The sequence below is a fragment of the Protopterus annectens genome, chromosome 8.part0 (assembly GCF_019279795.1).
Source record: "Protopterus annectens isolate FY-2018-M chromosome 8.part0, PAN1.0, whole genome shotgun sequence".
Taxonomy (NCBI): Eukaryota; Metazoa; Chordata; order Ceratodontiformes; family Protopteridae; genus Protopterus; species Protopterus annectens.
In genome coordinates this window covers 1181250645-1181269666 of record NC_056741.1, presented here as the reverse complement: position 1 = coordinate 1181269666, position 19022 = coordinate 1181250645, and the positions used below count along the sequence as shown (strand labels likewise).

Below are 19022 nucleotides of genomic sequence, written 5' to 3'. Positions count from 1 at the left end.
GAGGTAAAGCCTCAGGAAGATTTGTTGCATAAGCAGTATTACCAGGATAAATCATGGCCATTAATTTATTTGGAAGTAGAACCACAGTTTACATTGTTATGTATTTAAAAGGGATCTCTTCTGTGGGCAAGCGTATCAGAAAATTCTTAAGTCCTTTGTTGGGTGCTCTCCTTTCACACTTTGGGCAGGCTGCACAATGTCCTCCCTCTCTTTAATAATACCAGACCAGTGAAATATAGACAAGACTCTAACCTTTGTCTTGTCCATTCCTAAGTATCTCCCCATAATGAGGCTGCATGATAATTTAATTACAGATGTTCTAAAGGGTTTAGGAACTGGCTAAGTATCTGTACTCTGTCTTTGGTTACACTATGTAACAGATAATTTCATGGTGCAATATAGTTTTGGAGTGGGATTACTCTTGTTATTTGGTTCCCCATCTGCTTTCTCTGTGTTCTCTGTAGCTCTTCTCAGTGTATAGTCTCTGTACTGAGGTTTCTTGAAATTGACATGGCGTATCTGGAGAACAGCCTAATAATTATTTTCTTTAGTATACTATCATGAAGTGAAGCTTATGTGTCTTCTGCTAGATAACCAAGTACAGGCTTTTCTCCCTCATCTTCATCACATAGCTCATCCATTCTAAAGGGCAATTCACTATGGGTAATGGCTGCTTCTTCTTCATTTTCTTAGGAAATAGTTTTACCAGTTTTTTCCCCTTAGAGTCCTGTTTCTGTTTTGGCTAGTCTTCTATCTCTGTATTTTCTCTTTACTTCGACTATGTACTTATGTCAGTGTGCCTTGCAGAGCTTCCCTCATAACTTGTATTGTTCTATCTTCTTCTTCTTCTTCTTCTTTTGGCTTTTTCCCGGTTAGGGGTCGCCACAGCGGATCGCCTTGTCCGCACATTGAATGGCAGTGGAGTTTTACGGTGTCGAGTTGCCAGCCCGGTGCCCAACCTTCCACAGAAGGCACACTCACACGCACACCTAGGGCCAATTTAGAGTGTCCAATCCACCTGCAGCATGTCTTTGGGATGTGGGAGGAAACCGGAGCACCCGGAGGAAACCCACGTGACCACAGGGAGGACATGCAGACTCCGCACAGAAGGCACCCCAGCCGAGGATCGAACCGGAGAACCTCTTGCTGTGAGGCGGCAATGCTAACCACTGCACCACCGTGGCCGCCCATAACTTGTATTGTTCTATAATATTTGTTATTTAAATTGGAGAAAACCTTGGCCAGCACTGAAATTATGAGCCAAGCATGTCACCAGAGCTGCAATATATAATAATTTAACTTAGACAGCCTGCAGTTATACTTGTGTTATTGTGTAGTCCCCCTCATCTATCTCCATGTACACATATCACTTCATTTTTATGCTAAGTGACTTAACTGCTGTAAACATACTTTAAACATACTTCCTGACTCTAATAATCATAGTTCTTTTTCTTCCACTGCAGGAGTAAATTTCATGCGTCTGGCAAGGGCACAATGACAGACTGCAGATTCTACACTTCTAGAAGTTACCAATTCAGCATTGTCACATTCCACTTGCACACTTTCAGGCACTCTAACTGAATGCTGATGGCTGTTATCGGTTTCAATAGGCTATTGAAGTCATTAACTAAGCAGTACCTAGCTACATGTCTTTTATAAAACATTTAAACTAAATTATTTCAAGTTATACACATTTTGTGCTTACAGACAGCAAAATATACTTAGATGAAAACACACGATTGTCCCTTTGTGCATGCCAGTTTGACTTAAAATCTGCAAATTCACATAGTACAAATGCTGTACTGCTACAACTAGATGTTCAGAAGACTTAGGGTAATCCTGGGATGCCCAATTTCTTAAGTTACTAGAACAAGACCTGTTAAATTATATAGAGGTACAATTTCCAGAATGTTACTTATATCATTTACTTGAGATTTTTAACCATAGCTGTAAAATACCTTTTAAATCAGATGTTTGGGAACTTACTGGTCTGTCCATAGTGAATGCATAGTTACAAAATCTGATTGACTGCATTTCAAACTGAAGTCCCAGTCCTTACCAACATTTCTTGTTTCAGTTTTGTAATAAATATTTCTGTCTTCACGATCCATATGAGTTTTCAAGGCATCTCCAGTTAGCAAGGTTGATAGAATTCGGTTTCATTTAGAATAGAGGCAGTTGTCTCTCTCTAGCTGAATACCATTCAAAAGTCATCTTGTGATCCGTCCATCTTATGACTAGCACTAGATATAGGGATGGCCTATGAGGTGGACAGCTAGTACACCAGGGTAAAAAAAAACTGCTGCTGAAGGTTGAGTACGTGTTGATCATTTGCTGAAAATTTCTCATGTAGACTGACCAAGTGTTGGTCAGTGGTTATACTTCTTTCTTGAAGACTTACAAAGTTCTCAGTTTTCTCTTAAAGACTGACCAGGCATTAGGTAGTTTTCCTCTGAAGATTAACCAGCCATGGGTCATTCCTTTTGTGAAGACTGACCAAATATTTCTCAGTGGTTGAACATTTCTTTTTACTAGTACTGTGGTAAATTTTTATAAAGTTCTCAAATATTTTCTCCATTGACCCCTCCAGAAGTTAGTAGTTACAGTCATTAAGCACCAACAGCTGATGTTATGACAAAGCCAACTAATTCCCTTGTAATTGACAAGCTTTCCAGTTGACTCAGTACAAGCTTATTTAATTATGGTGCGGAATATCATGTCAGAGGTAGATGCCAGGGAGTTTGTCTGACAGATAGTGCTGGGGGGTATATGCATGCATGTATGCATTTATGTGTGTAGCCTATGTGAGTGTATTTAAAGTTATGAGTAGTGTGTGTGTGCTTGTGTGTGTGAGCGTACATGTGTGCCTGCCTGGCAGTCATAGTAGGGTGTTACTTAGGGGATAGGTAGGGTAAGGGTGTGTGTGTGTGTGTGTGTGTGTGTGTGTGTGTGTGTGTGTGTGTGTGTCTTCCTGGGTGGTCACAATAGGGGCGTTAGTTAGGGAATTGGTAGGGTAGGAATAGGTGTGCATGTCTTCCTGGGTGGTTGCAGTAGGGAGGGTTATTTAGGGGATAGGTAGATAGGGTGAGAGTATGTGTGTGTGGGTGAATATGTTGAGTGTGCCTGTGACAGTGTTTGGGTGGGGAGCCTTTGTGTGTGTATATGTGTGTGTGTGTGTGTGTGTGTGTGTATAAATGTGTAAATATGTGGGCAGGGCTGTCACATCTCCCCACTCACTTAGAATAACAAGCAAATCCTGCAGTATGGGGGGATCAGTAGACACCAGGGATACTCTTCATATTGCATCTTAAAGGTACTTAAAGAGAACATTTGGCAACATGAAAGATGTGGGGGCAGGAGGAACACCAGATACCAGGATAAACTTTTTCCATCTTGCCTTATAGGCACTTAAAACGAACATTTGGCAGCTTGACAGAAGAGAGATGAAGGGCACTCTAGACACTAGAGATCCGCTTTATATTGTGCCTTAAAGTTGCTTACAAAAATTCAAACCTTGTACCCTCTGTGCTCATGTATAATGTTTTAAATGGTTTTTATGTGCTACAACTAGGCACCAGGGATAGTCCTTACATATTACCTAAATCTTTGAAAAAGTTTTAATGTAAAAGTGGGAAAAAGCTTTGGACTAAGCACCCTTGACTTAGTGAGGTGTGGCATTAACCCTCAATGCTAACTGAAGAGTTAGTGTAGCAGGGCAGTTCTTACATAATAAAAGGTATGAAACTCTAATGTCTGGCATTATTAATTGATTGCAAGTGTCTGTGAATTATGAGGGGTGGGTTATGTATAAGAGGCAGCAGCAGAAGTGGTCTGTAAAATCAAAGACATTTGAGATCTGTGTGTGTGTGTGTGTGTGTGTGTGTGTGTGTGTGTGTGTGTGTGTGTGTGTGTGTGAGGGGGGGGGGGTTCAGGACAAAGCCAGGAGTAACAGCAGATGACACCAGGAAGAACTTTTAAAATATTACTTGAACTCACTTAAAACAAAAATCATAGGTCTATAATTATGATACTTGACACTGAATAAGAGGAATGAAATCTTAATGCCTAGCATTACTCATTGTCTATAAGAATCCATGATTTACGAGTGCAAGGACCAAAATAAAAAATACCTGTGTTAACATAATAACGTGCCACATTTGCACTTGTGGTAGATAAGGCTGCTGTAGAGAATTAGGCAAATTTGCTGACATGGTCTTTCCTCATTGAAGCTAACACCTATTAAATGCATTTTCCCCACATTATGGATGCAACCCCTTTTGGCTGCATTTCTTATCACTGGTAATAGGATTCTTTCTGAACTGGCAGCTATGCTTTTTTTTTCATGCAAGAACGTGTTAATACAATAAAAATTGACTTTGTGGCCTAGAACTGTTGATATTGAAAAATGAACTTAAGAATGGCTTGAGCAATGTTGTCATGCTGTATATGAAATTAAAAACAATATATGATAACAGAAATGTTTGGAAAGGGAATGGGTAATATGTATGTGTTATATTACTTGTGAAAGAAAGAAACGGTGTTTGCATACCAAGTGTAATTAATTTTGTTGAACAAAGGGTTGATGTGAAATATGGCAGCTGAAAACATATTTTTTTTTTTTTTGTGGGAGGGCAATCATGTAGTTCATGAATGTCTAAACAAAGGATGTGCACAATGTGGGGGAAGAGGGCATTCAGTTAAAAACTCCTGGGCAAAATGTAGTGAAACAAGTCATTCCTGGTTTGACTGTCCAATGTTATTAGAGCATAAAGTAGATTTACAAAAAGAAACAATAAATATTGTAGCTAGGACTGAAAACTGGGCAGGGATTTTGAATAAATAATGAGAAAGAGAGGAAGAGTTAATTTATAATAAAGAAGAAGGTAAAGAAGGGCTGCATAGGGAAGAAGGGATGTAGAAAATGATCTGGAGGAGCAGGAAGGGGAGCATGTACATGACACTGCTGCACATAATATATATGAAGTGTTAATAAGGATGTAAAGAAAGGATGGCATAGTATGGAGGAAGAACTGGTAAATTAACCGGGGATAGGCATTAGAAAAAAATGAAATTAGGATGCTCATAAATTACTGGAAAAGAGAAAGAAAGCAGTCAATGTCAACAGCATAATAAATGATGTTAGGATAATATTAATGTGTAAAAGCAGTCAATGTCAACAGCATAATAAATGATGTTAGAATAATATGCATGTAAGTGATGTAAAGAAGTAAATGCACATATTGCCAGGTTTGCGGGATGTGAGAGTGATATCACAGAATCAAAAAGGTCAAATGAAAGCATTGTGAAGGGAGGCATTATGGAATCCCAGTAAGTATACCTATTCATGAATTATAGTGTCATCGAAAGTAGGAAATTTTAAACTGTTAGATGTAACAGTAGTTATTCCATCTAGGGTAGCTATTGCTGACGTGAGAAGTAAAGGAAGTGTATGCAGGCTTACTCTGGCATATTCTTATGTGATGATGGGAAAAAGGATAGAGATGTTAAAAAAAAAAAAAAAAAAAAAAAATATATATATATATATATATATATATATGGCACTGAATATGGACATAATAGGAAATGTTAACTGTAATACAAGGAAATAATTAAGGAAATTATTTCTGAAGAAGTTCTGTGGATTAAATGAACGAAAGTGCTAAAACTATCTATGTGTCTGGTTGCTGTTTTGTTTTTTAAATTAGGAAAATAATTCAAGATATAAAAATATGCACAGATAAGATGAAACTGGTGAAGATAACATTATACAAAGAAAGACAGCCTGCTTATATAAGGGGAAGCAGTAGAATGGCAGCTAACTATGCATTATCATCAGCTATTTAATGTTTAAGTAGAAATATAGAAGGCTTCTATTATGTTAGAAAGGTAAGTAATGGAATTAAGAAAAATATAGATACATAATTTAAGAGTATTAGGGATTTTGGAGGACTGAGAAGAAGATAAGGGTACTGAAAAAAAAATATATGTGTGTGTGTGTGTGTGTGTGTGTGTATATATATATATATATATATATATATATATATATATATATATATATATATATGTACACATATATATGACAGAAACAATGAAATAATAAAGGATTTGATGTATAAGCAGAGGTGGGTGTTAAAAGGAAAAAAGGAAGAGGTCTCACATACGTACATACACACACACACACACACACACACACACACACACACACACACACACACACACACACACACACACACACACACACACACATCTACCTAGCTGACTGTAAAGTTGAAAATATGTAAAAGAAAGAAAGAATTGAAAGGTTGAGAAATGGAAAGGGAGAAGTCAGGGAGGCATTAGCAGCAGTGGGGAGGTAAACATGAAATGTATGAGGGAGAAAAAGCAAGGGAACAGGAGAATATAGCTGGTGGCAAAAATTACAGAAGCGGAAAATAAAGACTTGGAGAAGATGCAATAGATGTGAAGATATTACATTTATTTAGAGAAGGTAGATGTTCTTCGTGTTTCACTGTTGCAGTCATTACATTTGGGTAATCTGCTGGCAGGTTGCCCTCAGTTGACCTGATTAACAAAGTCTTGGGTCCTACGTCGTTTGCTGTCCCTTCTTCCATGACGTCAGGTCGTCAGGGGTATAAAACATGCAGCCGACACCATTACATCAGTCTTTCTTGCTGCGCGGTGTCCGAAGCAGAAGCAGTTCACAAGTGCCGATCGGCCGACTCCTGAAATTTTTGTTTTCAAGTTTCAGAACCGAAGTCTTCAACTGAAAGCTAAGTACCCTATTGGGGAAACTTTTTCTTGCTCCTTACCGATGTCAGTAAAAGTTAGTAATTGTATTACTTGTGGGAAGCAAATACCGCATAAGGATTTTCATTTGTACTGTATTCCTTGCCTAGGCCCTGATCATGACGTACCTTGCTGTCGGCTTTGTACTTTATTTAGTCAGCGCACTATCCATCGTCGGTACATTTTTGCTTCTAAATATTTCGGTTCTCGGTTTAATTATCCAGAAATTACGTCGGTTAGCCATCCAACTACCGGAATACCGAAAAAATGCAAAGAAAAAGACAGAGACAGGCTGTTGAGGTCCAAAACTGCTGACGACGCTTCTCCTAAGCCAGTTGCCAGTTCGCCGGTACTCAGTGAGGTGCTTTCGCAGCCCCTGATACCGGCTACTTCTAATTCGCAGGCCTCTACTGAGACCCATTCAGAGTCCGGTATGCCGCGAGATGCTTCACCTATGGAACCCATGGATGTCTCTACCTTGGATGGGTCCAGAGCCACTGTGCAGGCACCGGCTTCTGAGGGTGTATTCAGAGCTACAGACCTACATATTAAACCGACTCCACCTTCAATACTAAGGCCTAAATCTCAATCTATGTCTAAAAAAACGATGCCCAGGCCACATGTTCAGGCCCCTATGCCTAAAAAACAAATGATCAAAATGGCTGAAGATTTAATTACTCTAATCAGGGGTAGTCAACCCCCCCCCCTTCTAAGAGGCCTAGGGCTGAACTTGATTATGAATCTTCTGAACAGGACTCTGCTTCTTCTGACTCTTCTAATGAACTGGATTTGTCCATACTTATGAGGACTCCATTCCCTCTGCTTCTCCCCATGAGGATTTTTCTTTTGGGGAAACTTTACATAACTTAAGGGAGCATTTCCACTGGGAAAGTCAGGATTTTTCTAAATCCAAAAAGAGGCTTAGAAGATTTCCTTCTGCTTCCTCAGCATAGGCCTTTGGCTATACCTCCTGTACTAGACATTGTGATGATGTGTTTTCGGAATCCAGTATGTCCCCTGATTCCCTGCCTCCGGCCCCTAGTAAACCAGACAGATACCACAGTGTTCCTGAGTCCCCCAAATTCCTTTTCAAAATCCAGAAACCATTTCTCAGGGGCCCAAGGGCATTAAGGCTTCTACTGCAAAAATCCTGCCCCTTCTGATAGAGACTCCAGGGCGCTGGATAGATGGGGTAAAAAGGTTTATACTTCTGCAACCTTGGCAATCAGGGCTTTAAACTGTCAATTTCATGTGCTAAAATATCAACAGCATATCACGGGACTGCTTAAACAGAAAATTATGTTGATTTCTGACTGTGTGGAAAATAAGGATTTACAGGATTTATTGCATTCAGCTGAACAAGTTGGAAAACCTCCAAACACCAATAAACTCTTCTCTGTCTGTTCGCTGGGGTATCAGTGCCTGTTTCTCAGTCACTAAGTTGGAAAATATACTTTGCAATGTGGTTCTGATTCTTTGGAGGCCTCTTGCAGGGCTGCTGTTACTGGGTCTGTGCTTAGAAGGCATGCTTGGCTTAAGGAGCAATCTCTGCCTGATCATGTTAAAGCAAAACTGTTGGATGCTCCTTTGCAGCAGGACCGTCTGTTTGGCAATAAGGCTGAAGAAGTTCTAAAAAAGATGGAAGATAAAGCTAAATCTATGCAAACTGTGAAAGATTTCTTACAGGTACAACCTCCAAAATTTAGTAGGCACTGGCCTACTAAGAACTGGTCCTTTCCAGCTCCTTCCAGAGCCACTCAAGCCAAACCCAGATATTCCAAAAGCACCAGGTTTCAGTCCCAAGGGACTTTCAGAGCTAAGCAATGTGGTGCTTCCACTTCCAAATCTGGAAATAACAAGACGCCATCCTATGGTAAACAGTCTCAATGACTTTCCTTTAAAATTACCAAACACTTACCTCTTAGCCGCCCCTTTGGGGGGGAACTGGCTCTTCATGCAAAAAACTGGCAACTTATAACCCAGGACAAATGAGTTTTAAATATAGTGTCCCAGGGATACAGATTTCATTTCCACACATTGCCATCTCCAAAGGGGTGGCCAGACCTGCCCCCAAATCAGTGGGCAGAGGCTTAGAAACAAGTAATTTTCCTCCTAAACATGGGGGCTATTCAACTAGTACCAGAAGAGGAAAAGGGACACGGTTTCTATTCTAGACTTTTCCTGGTACCCAGAAGACAAATCATGGTGTCCAATTCTGGACTTGTCTACTCCAAACACCTTTCTGGACATTCCAAAATTCAAGATGCTGACTTTTCACAAGTTACTTCCTATGCTAGGCAAGGATGCCTGGTTGACAACTCTAGATTTAAAAGAGGCTTACCTGCATATCCCAATCAGGGAATCTTACAGAAGATACCTATGCTTCAAAGCAGGCTACTTGCATTATCAGTGCTCTGCACTGCCCTTTGGCTTGTCTACTGCGCCCAGGGTATTCACAAAGTGCCTAGCTCCAGTAATTGCATTTTTCAGGCAAAGAGATATTCAAATATATCCATACCTGGACGATTGTCTAATTCAGGCAGAAAACCAGGCCATTCTTCTAAAACATCTGGCGTTTGTAAAAAAGGTTGTAACTTGTTGTAAATGAAAAGAAATCACAACTGGCACCCTCTCAAAAATTTACATTCCTGGGTGCAAGCTTGAATACCACTGCCCAGATGGCTTTCCTTACGCCAGAAAAGCAAGTTCATTTGGTGACTTACTTCAAACAGGTGACCACAAAAACCCTGCTATCTGCAAGACAAATCCTGCAAGCCTTGGGGTTCATGGCCTCCTGCATTCTTCTAATTCCATATGCAAGACTGCATATGAGGAAACTTCAGTGGTACTTAAAAAGTTTATGGAGTCAGCATTGTCACAGCTTGGAAACAATGATTCCTATCGTACCTTGCCTGCACCTAGAGTTCCTATGGTGGGCAGAGGCCTGTCACCAAAACAAGGGAATGCCATTCACACCACCCCCTGCTGCCCAAACCCTAACTACAGAAGCATTAATATTATGCATGGGGGGCTCATCTGGCAGGGAAGTGCATTCAGGGCAAATGGAGCCCAAATCAAATGCATCTTCATATCAATCAAAAAGAAATGCTAGCTGTGCAGAATGCAATGACAGCCTTCAAGGACTACCTTCATCCAGGACAACTAATGGTAAAGACAGACAACACCACGGTTATGTGGTACATAAACAAGCAGGGGGGTACACATTCCTACCCACACTGTAGACTAGCCATGGCATTGTGGAACACAGTCTTGAGCTACCAAGTACAACTACAAGTTCAATTCCTGCCAGGAAAGCTGAATATTCTGGCAGACGAACTAAGCAGAAATCACATGGACCCACACAAATGGAAATTGGAACCACGGATTTTCAACATGTTGATACGCAAATGGGGGAGCCCAGACATAGATCTTTTTGCCTCACCCCAGAACTATGAGTTGGACAAAAGTTGCACAAGAATTCCTCACAAAAAAGCTTGGAAAGTGGATGCTCTGTCCTTCAGCTGGAAAAACATATCAGTGTATGCCTTTCCCCCTCTGCCTCTGCTCTCCAAAGTTCTACTAAAAGTCAAACAGGACAAACCAAAAATCATTTTGATTGCTCCAAACTGGCCTCGCCAACACTGGTACCCACTCCTGCGCAGTGTGTCACAAATCTCTCCATGGCACCTGCCTCAGACACCTTCCAAATCCTGCACCCTCAGCTCCAAACATTGAATCTTGCAGCTTGGCTAATCATTTAAATTCCCCCTTAGCATCCTGATGGATGTCATTTTGGAGGCAAGAAGACCTAGTACTAGAAAATCTTATGCTGACAAATGGAAAAGATTCTTTGTCTGGAATCAATCTCAAGGGATGAGCACAGCAGCGCCCAATTTACCTCAGATATTGCAATACTTAACTGAGATGCTTCACAAGGACCTGTCTTTTTCTTCCATAAAAATCCATGCCTCAGCCATTTCAGCTCATTACAACACAGAACCCCCCCCCCTTCTGTCATCCTCTGATAAAGCAGTATTTCAGAGGGGCCAAAAACCTGAGACCACCCAGGAGAGCTCCAATCCCTGCCTGGGACCTTAACTTTGTATTGGAGAAACTCTACCTCCTTTCGAGCCAGCTGCTACAGCAGCCTTAAAATTTCTTTCCTGGAAAACAGCCTTCTTTTTAGCAATCACTTCAGCTAGAAGGAAATCTGAATTACAGGCCCTTATGGCAGTGGAGCCTTTCATCATCTTTCATGCGGACAGGGTGTCACTCAGGACCAATCCATCCTTCACACCCAAGGTGGTATCCAGTGTTGCTCTTAATCAGTCAATTCATTTGACAACTTTCTTTCCCAATCCACAGAACAAGAGGGAGCAGATTCTGCATTCATTGGATGTATACAGACAGCTTAGATTTTACTTGGACAGGACTAAATCTCGAAGAAAATCTGAACAACTGCTGGTAACATTTGCTGCAGGGGCAGAGTGGAAGGCTATTTCAAAGCAAACCATTTCTAAATGGATAAGCCATTGTATTCGTTTCTGCTATAAGCACCATGGAAAACCTATCCCCCAGGGGATCAGATCTCATTCTACCTGGGCTGCATCTACTTCTACAGCCTTTCTCAGAGTTGTTCCTACCAGGGATATTCTAGAAGCTGCTACCTGGAGTTCAGTTCATACTTTCAACAAGCATTATCACTTACCAATTTTCTCTAAATCCAGAGCTGGTTTTGCCACTGCTGTTTTGCAGGGGCTTATAGTTGGTCCTAATACTGTATAAATCCATCCTCCCAACCATAGCTTTGGGAATCTACCCAAATGTAATGACTGCAACAGTGAAACACAAAGAACATAGTACAGTTGTGTACACTTATCATAAATGTAGATGTTCGAGTGTATTCACTGTTGCAGTCCTGGTTACCCTCCCTCCAGCCCCCTGTTTTTATCTTACTATCCCTCTACATTCTTTTACTATGCTTAAAAGCCTTTTTGGTGTATTTGCTTTTGTTTGGAGGTATATTTTTTGTGTTTTTAATAACTTATATATTTTACTCCCCATTTGGGGGGCACCTGACATCTGGGGTAAGAAAAACTGATGTAATGGTGTTGGCTGCTTGTTTTATACCCCTGACGACCTGACTTCATGGAAGAAGGAACAGCAACCGATGCAGGACCCAAGACTTTGTTAATCAGGCCAACTGAGAGCAACCTGCCAGCAGATTCAGATTACCCAAATGTAATGACTGCAACAGTGAATACACTTGAACATCTACATTTAGGGTAAGTGTATACAACTGTACTTTCTCAAGGCCCAGATGGCTTGGGAGTATGATTTTTACAAGAAATTTGGGCATGGGTATTAAGAAATGGAGACCTGTAATACTAGGAAATAAGGATTATAGCATTTTTTATAAAGATTATACAAGTGAGATTATCTAAGAAGATGGGATGAATATTACATAATGGAATGCATGAGACGAAGGGTAAACATGCTAAAGTTAGGCTGTTAATAAGAAAGGAAGAGGCGGTTTCCACATTGAGAAAATGAGGGATGGTAATGCAATGGTATGTAATGTATAGAAACCATTTGAAAAGGTAAAGCATGAAGAAATATGGGAGGTATTTAGAAGTTACAGTTTGATATAGTAATACAATATTTTAAATGCTATATGGACATACATGTAGTAAAGTCATACCCCTGGATTCACGAACCTTCCATGCAAGAATAAGCTATTCTTGCATGGAAGGGTTCATGTCCATGTAGAGCAGCAATGCACCTTGCATATGCATGAAGGCGCGCTGCTGAACTATCTACATGGACATGATCCATGTGTGAGCACAGGGGGCATGTCTGTGCAGTGCACAGACACTAAATATGCCCCCTGTGCTCAGAAAGTGATGTACGGCACTTCCTAAGCCATACTGACATAATATTAGAGCTTAGCTCTAACACCTACTTCTGGCCAAAATCCATCAGGCGTCTGCAAGAACACTGAGGATGAGGAGGTGTGTCAGACTTCAACATGACAATGAACTGAAGCATACATCCAAGGCTACCTAAGAATGGCTCCACCTGAACACAAACATGGTTATGGATTGGCCCAGCCAGAGCCTACACCTACACCAGGTAGAAAACCTCAGTGTGACCTGATGAGGGCTGTGCACATGAGCTGCCCTTGCAATCTGACAGAGTTGGGTGACCTTTGCATGGAAGAGTGGCCAAATAATGTCAAGTCAGGATGAGCCATGCTGATAGACACCTTCACAAGAAGATTGAATGCTGTAAGCCACTTACAAGATGCTTCAACAACTTATTGTAAGAGTGTACACATGTATACAATCAACATAATGATAATGTACATGTTGCAGTCATCATATTTTGCATGTAACACGTGTTTATCGATTGGATTGCACATGTCATATGTCACATGGAAGGTGGGTTACATATTTGAATGCATTATTGTGGTCTCATCTTGTACACTACAAGAACATGGCATGTTAACAGGGTTGTGTACACTTATCATATTCACTGTAAGCTTACAAGGCTGGTGATGTAACAGAAATTGTGTGATCATACATTTACTGCTTGTTTGGAGATCTGACACTCACATGTATGTCATTAATCAGTGATGCCACTCCTCAGATGACTCCACGTATGTAACAGAGAAACACAGGGGTTATGAGAAATAGAGCAAACATATGAGCCAGATCTCTACACATCCTGTGAGGATATGTACAGTTGTAAGGTATGTTCTGTAGTACTTGTCACTGTGCTATACAGATGAACAGCAATTATGTGTACATGGCTGCAGTCTGTGCTGGGGAATGGCCATCACATACTAACACTATTCACGTATCCCAGATCTCTATATTGTCAGTTGCATGTTGTAAAACTGACTGCAGTGCATGATGTAGAGTGCCATGTGTCATGCATGTCACCATGTGGGTAACGTGTGGTCTGTGTAACAGATCTGTGCCACCTCACCTGTGAGTGTGTGTGTGTGTGTGTGTGTGTGTGTTTATACCAGCCAACATAAAAGTGCAGGTATTAATGTACATATGTTGTCATCCTCTCACATGTGGGAATGAGGTTTGTGTGCCCCCCCCATTTTGGAAAACAATGTCATTATCTCTCCAGACTTTGACAGTGATGATAGGAATACTGAGGTAAAGGTGGGGTTGTCAGGGGTTGACTCTGTGCCATTAGTTGGCATCCCACTTTTGTGCACACCATTGCTGCACACAGTGACAATGTCCACACATACCCTCTCACCAGTGGCCACAGATGATGGATGGTTGGTAGGTGGTGGCATTGAACAGGCTAGTGTGGTAACTGTGGCAGGTGTGCGTGCAGGAGGAATGCTGCTCATCAGCCCACTGTTGTAAGTGCCACAGAAGGAGTCATCAGATACATGTTCCAGGCTGTCATGGATGCACAGGCACATAGGGAAGAAACAAATACTCAGACTGGTGGATACAGCTCACCCTGATGTACGTGGTGACATACATGACCTTGGGTCCACACGTCAGAATACTGAGGTCATTAATAGATGGTGAGGTGAGACCTTGGCAATCCCCGACTGTGGCATGTCTGTGCTAGAGTGTGTGGTGGGAGATGGGCATCAGGCACATGGATGTAGGTCATCACCAACAATAGCTGAGAGTGTATGGGTCTGTGCACCTTCCCACTCCCTTAGTGTCAGTGACACCAGCACTAGCGAAGGGGTGTTGCCATCCACATCACACCAGAGCTGACCATGGCCACATGGTCCTGCCCAGTCCTGTCAGAGGCACAGATCCAGTGTACAGAAAGGAGTACTGCATCTAGCCTTGGGCCTGGTGGTGCCAGTGATACTCCTGGCAGGACCAGTTCCCATGTCTGTGTCCAGAGACGGTGACCTGGACACACTGCCATGTACGGTCCACAGATGTCCAATGTACTCCTGTACTCCTGTGTAGGGCTGCCACATGGTGTGACCAGGGCAGCCAAGAGAAAATCCGGGCCCCGGTACAAAGAAGGTGTGTGGGCCCTTATACAAAATTCTACACACACATCTAAGTGTGTATATTATTATTTATTTCTAACAATCATAGATTACATTGATACATTTAGATAAGTATGTGCAGGTATAAATGTAATAATAAAGTAATATATTTATAATAGTAAAAGACGTTTATAATACCATTTGTTGTCTGCCAAACAAAGGTGCTTTCCTGGCCTTTTTCCTAGCAAAACTCTGTATTACATTATCAAAATTAATCTGTTTTGCTAGATCAGACTCAATACTAACTTGCCGAATCTACTAGTTGCACTTGTGACATAGTGGATCTTAGAAAATTTTTTACCAGCTTTAGCTTGCTGAATGAGTGCTCTACAGAGGCGACATTGGCAGGAATTGTCAACAGAATACGCAGACCGATGCATATATTTGGAAAGAGTCCTTTCACTTTGTACTTTTTCAAGCAATTCAGCAGCTCCACTGGGCTCAGCTGGTTCTCTCCAAAATTTGATCGATGAATAGCTGGCAGATGACTCCTCTCCATTACAAGATCTCAGTAGGATGTTGATTTGCCCGTGATTTTGATTTTTCTTTCAGCTCATCTACAGGAATTGTTAGGTATTTCCAGAGGAAGCTGAACTTCTCAGAAATGTTCACTGCAGCAGTGAAATGAACTGTGAGTCCACCAATAACATTATCCAACATTACATAGAAAACAGACTTTCTGAAATACGCTTCTTCAGGGGAGTCATCCGTTTCATGTTATTGTGACAATTTGACATCTTCACCATGGAACCTCCTTTTGCGTTTTGCATCACCACGACAGATAGTTTAATTTCTATGTGTAAATTGGAAGCAACTTACTTAGCTTCACTCCACATATGTTTCCAGCTGTTGCGAAGATCTGGCAGTTCTGAAATCAAGGTTTTTATGTTGGACACTTCAACATCCAGTGTTGCATTTCTGGATTGGATAACTTTGTTACAGATATCGACTGGAACTAATATTTTGTACCTTATAACAGACATTATTACACAAATGAATGATGTCACATAAGACAAAGCTCCATTAATCTCTGCTCTTGTTTTGGCAGTCAGGTTCAGCTTCAGGAGGTTTTCTAGTGCTGATTTGCTGCCAGGCAGATGGGCTGCAAAGGCTTCACACTTTCAACACAGTCTGACCACCGTGTGCTAGATATGCCATGAAAAGAACAGCCAGTATGATTCTGCAAATTTTTCCATCGATGTGGACTAGAGCTAAACAAGTTATAAACAGTTTGTATAGTTCCAAAGTATGTTATGGTTTCAGGAATACATTCTGCAGCATCATTTCCACACAAATTGAGTGTGTGGCATCCACATGGAGAAAATATAGCAGTTGGATATTGCTCAAGTATTCATGGTTGTGCAACTTTATATTTTCCTGACATGTTGGCTGCGTTGTCATAACCCTGTGCTCGGCAATCAGAGAGTGGAGTATCATGTTCGTTCAATGTATCTACAATCATCTGTGCTGTGTCAGATCCGGTTTTGTCACTAAGTCAACAAATTTCAAAAATCTTTCTACACTTTCAAACTGGGATTCATTTTGAATTACATAACGTAACAGGAATTTTGTCTGCTCAACATGAGATGCATCTGGTGTGGAAGCAACTATCACTGCAAAGTACTTTGCAGTCTTTCTATCCTGCAAAATGTGTTGTTTCACAAGTTCAGAACATTCAGCAATTAACTCATTTTGAGAATCAGCAGAGAGATTATGCACTTGAAGTTATTCCCCTTTCCTTGTGACTCTTTAACTTGCAACACATGTTCTTTTAGAATTGGATCACAATGAGACAACTCTATTAGCCCCCCAAAATTTCCATTGTCCTTGTCACCAATGCGCTGTGAACTACCATGCAAAGCAAGCCCACCTTCTCCAAGGAATAGTATAACATCAATGATTCATTTCATAATGTTGTACCACTTGACAGATTCTGTTGCAATTGATACCTCTAAGAGACTTTCAGTGCACTTATCAGAAGACAGGCATCTTTCTAATTCTTGCCAAGCCAGATAGCATTGCCTATGACTATTGCTTCTTTCATGTTCTGGGATGCGACTACATAATTTTCGCCACTTTCCAGTAGCTGACCATCCTTCTGATGCTGCAAGCATAGACTTGGATGTGGAGCTAATGTTGCAACACAGATTGTTCCAAAATAATCAGCAGGGAAAAAATATAATGCTTGTTTAACATCACTCCAGACAAGCCAATCTTGGACATGTTTCTCACCATTCAAATTTCGAAATGTTAGTACGCTTTCTGGAAAAACTTGGTTATTCATATCTTTGGGAAATGTTTTAAGATTGCCAATATGACCTTTCATAACACAGTTTTCTATATCCAGCTGAGAAGGAACCTCTGTTACAAGAAGTCCAATGTCAATTCCAATGTTACTGTTTACTTCACCATGGCCAGATTCTGTAGACATTGACGTACTCGTTGCCTCACTTCTCTTTTCATCACTAACATTCACTTGTTCCTTCAAATCTCCTTTTCTGTCATATCCTCCATCCTCCAAATCCACATTCGCTTCAACCACCTTTTGTGCAAGAATCACATTAGGATTTACTTGATCTGATGTTTTTTGAAAATCCAAACTGGCTTCATGAGATTCTGTCCTTTGTTTCAGTTCTACATTTGGCTCACCTTGTTCTAAATCTAAAGTTTCATTTTTCTCAGTTTCTCTTGTTTTGCATTAAACTTGAAAGAGTGGTTGCAGTCCTTTTTTATTAATCTCATCATTTTTTGTTTTTCTTTACGTTTTTGAGCTCCAGATTTCTGATATGACATGTTTAAGGCCGGTACCTGAAATGAAATATAGAACATAGAAATTTGCTGTATTGCTATCGAGAATTTTGTTAGTGGCTCTAAAGTTACGACAGTATTTATTGCTATTGATTTCCGCTAACAGTCAAGCCATTTATAGTCTCGAATCTCTCGGTAATGTAGACAAAAAGGCACGCAATGTTAGGGGTCCTTTATGCTACAATTACAGCATTTACAGGGAAATTTACCTGTGGAATTATTTCTTCCTTCACTTTTCTGTAAAGTCTTCTTTGCAGTCCATGATGAATCAGCATTGCTCATGTCCCATTTTCTTCTTCCTCCCAGGATTTGGCAGGAAAGCAAGGAGCAGTAAGTGTGATGTTTGAAGCTAGGAATGAACACTTGAGAACAATTGTCGATAGTCACTTTCACAAGTTTTTGTTTGTTGAATCTTGAATGCACCGTATTATATCACTCAAAAGTATTTTATCATTGTCACGGCCTTCTATTGATTTGCACTCACTCAACGCTTCACGATCTTGTATGCAAAAGTTCTCATTCTTTGTCTTAGTTTGTAAGGATGTCTCCTTCTCGAGAGAACAGCACGTTTTGGTTTTCGTGATGTTTCTTGGGCTTCATTGGGCCCCCTTGAGCTTCATAGGCCCTGGAGCGATGTACCATCTGCACCCCCATCTCCTCGGGCCTGGGTGTGACTCTGTGTATACATACACACACATATCTGTATCACAGGCAGGTCACCTCCAGACACACACAGCACCTCTGCACAGCCCATCTATTGGAGACCTCTCAAAACACACACACACATGATGTCAACTGCATGGCTCAACTTAGGCTTCTGGCAAACCCACACAACACCCTGAGCACATAATGGTGCCTGTGCCACATCGCTGTCATCCATAACATCGATGCAGGGAGATGCTAATATGGGTCTGCTTCACAGGGTGAATATAGTACAGTGTAGGTATATAATCCCATGTAAGGTGCTGTCTGCTTGCATTTCTTATGGATACACATACAGGTGTATGTACCTTATTAGCCTGGATGCATGATTGCAGTTAGTACTACTGACTGAATGTAGTCTGACATGATGTATTCTGTTTGTGTCCCAGATATCTGTGTGTCTGCAGGCTGTGGCCCTGTAGACATTCCCATGAGGGAGTATGTCAGACTGGGAATACACTGACCGTGTCATAGGCAATGTACAGCTTCATATGTACATGTGCCAGGTGTGTATGCACGCCACAGTGCATGACGGACACTGTTGGCAGACAGTGTCACCATGTATACATACCTCTTGTCACAGAGAGGTAGCCCTCAAACATGTCAGCTGAGTGTTGTGTACTATCCCAGACTCATACATACAGAACAGGTTATTGTAGTACTGTCAGCAGGTCCC

General features: G+C 41.1%; 1 protein-coding gene across 1 annotated transcript in view; it reads left to right on the top strand.

Moving 5' to 3' along the window:
* Positions 1-16581, top strand: part of LOC122808427 — a 109979-nt gene extending 93398 nt beyond the window's left edge. Inside the window, exon 3 of the mRNA XM_044079389.1 lies at positions 16400-16581. Within this exon, the coding sequence (XP_043935324.1) occupies positions 16400-16581 (182 nt within the window). The remainder of the gene's footprint in view (positions 1-16399) is intronic.
* The last annotated feature ends 2441 nt before the right edge of the window (positions 16582-19022 follow it).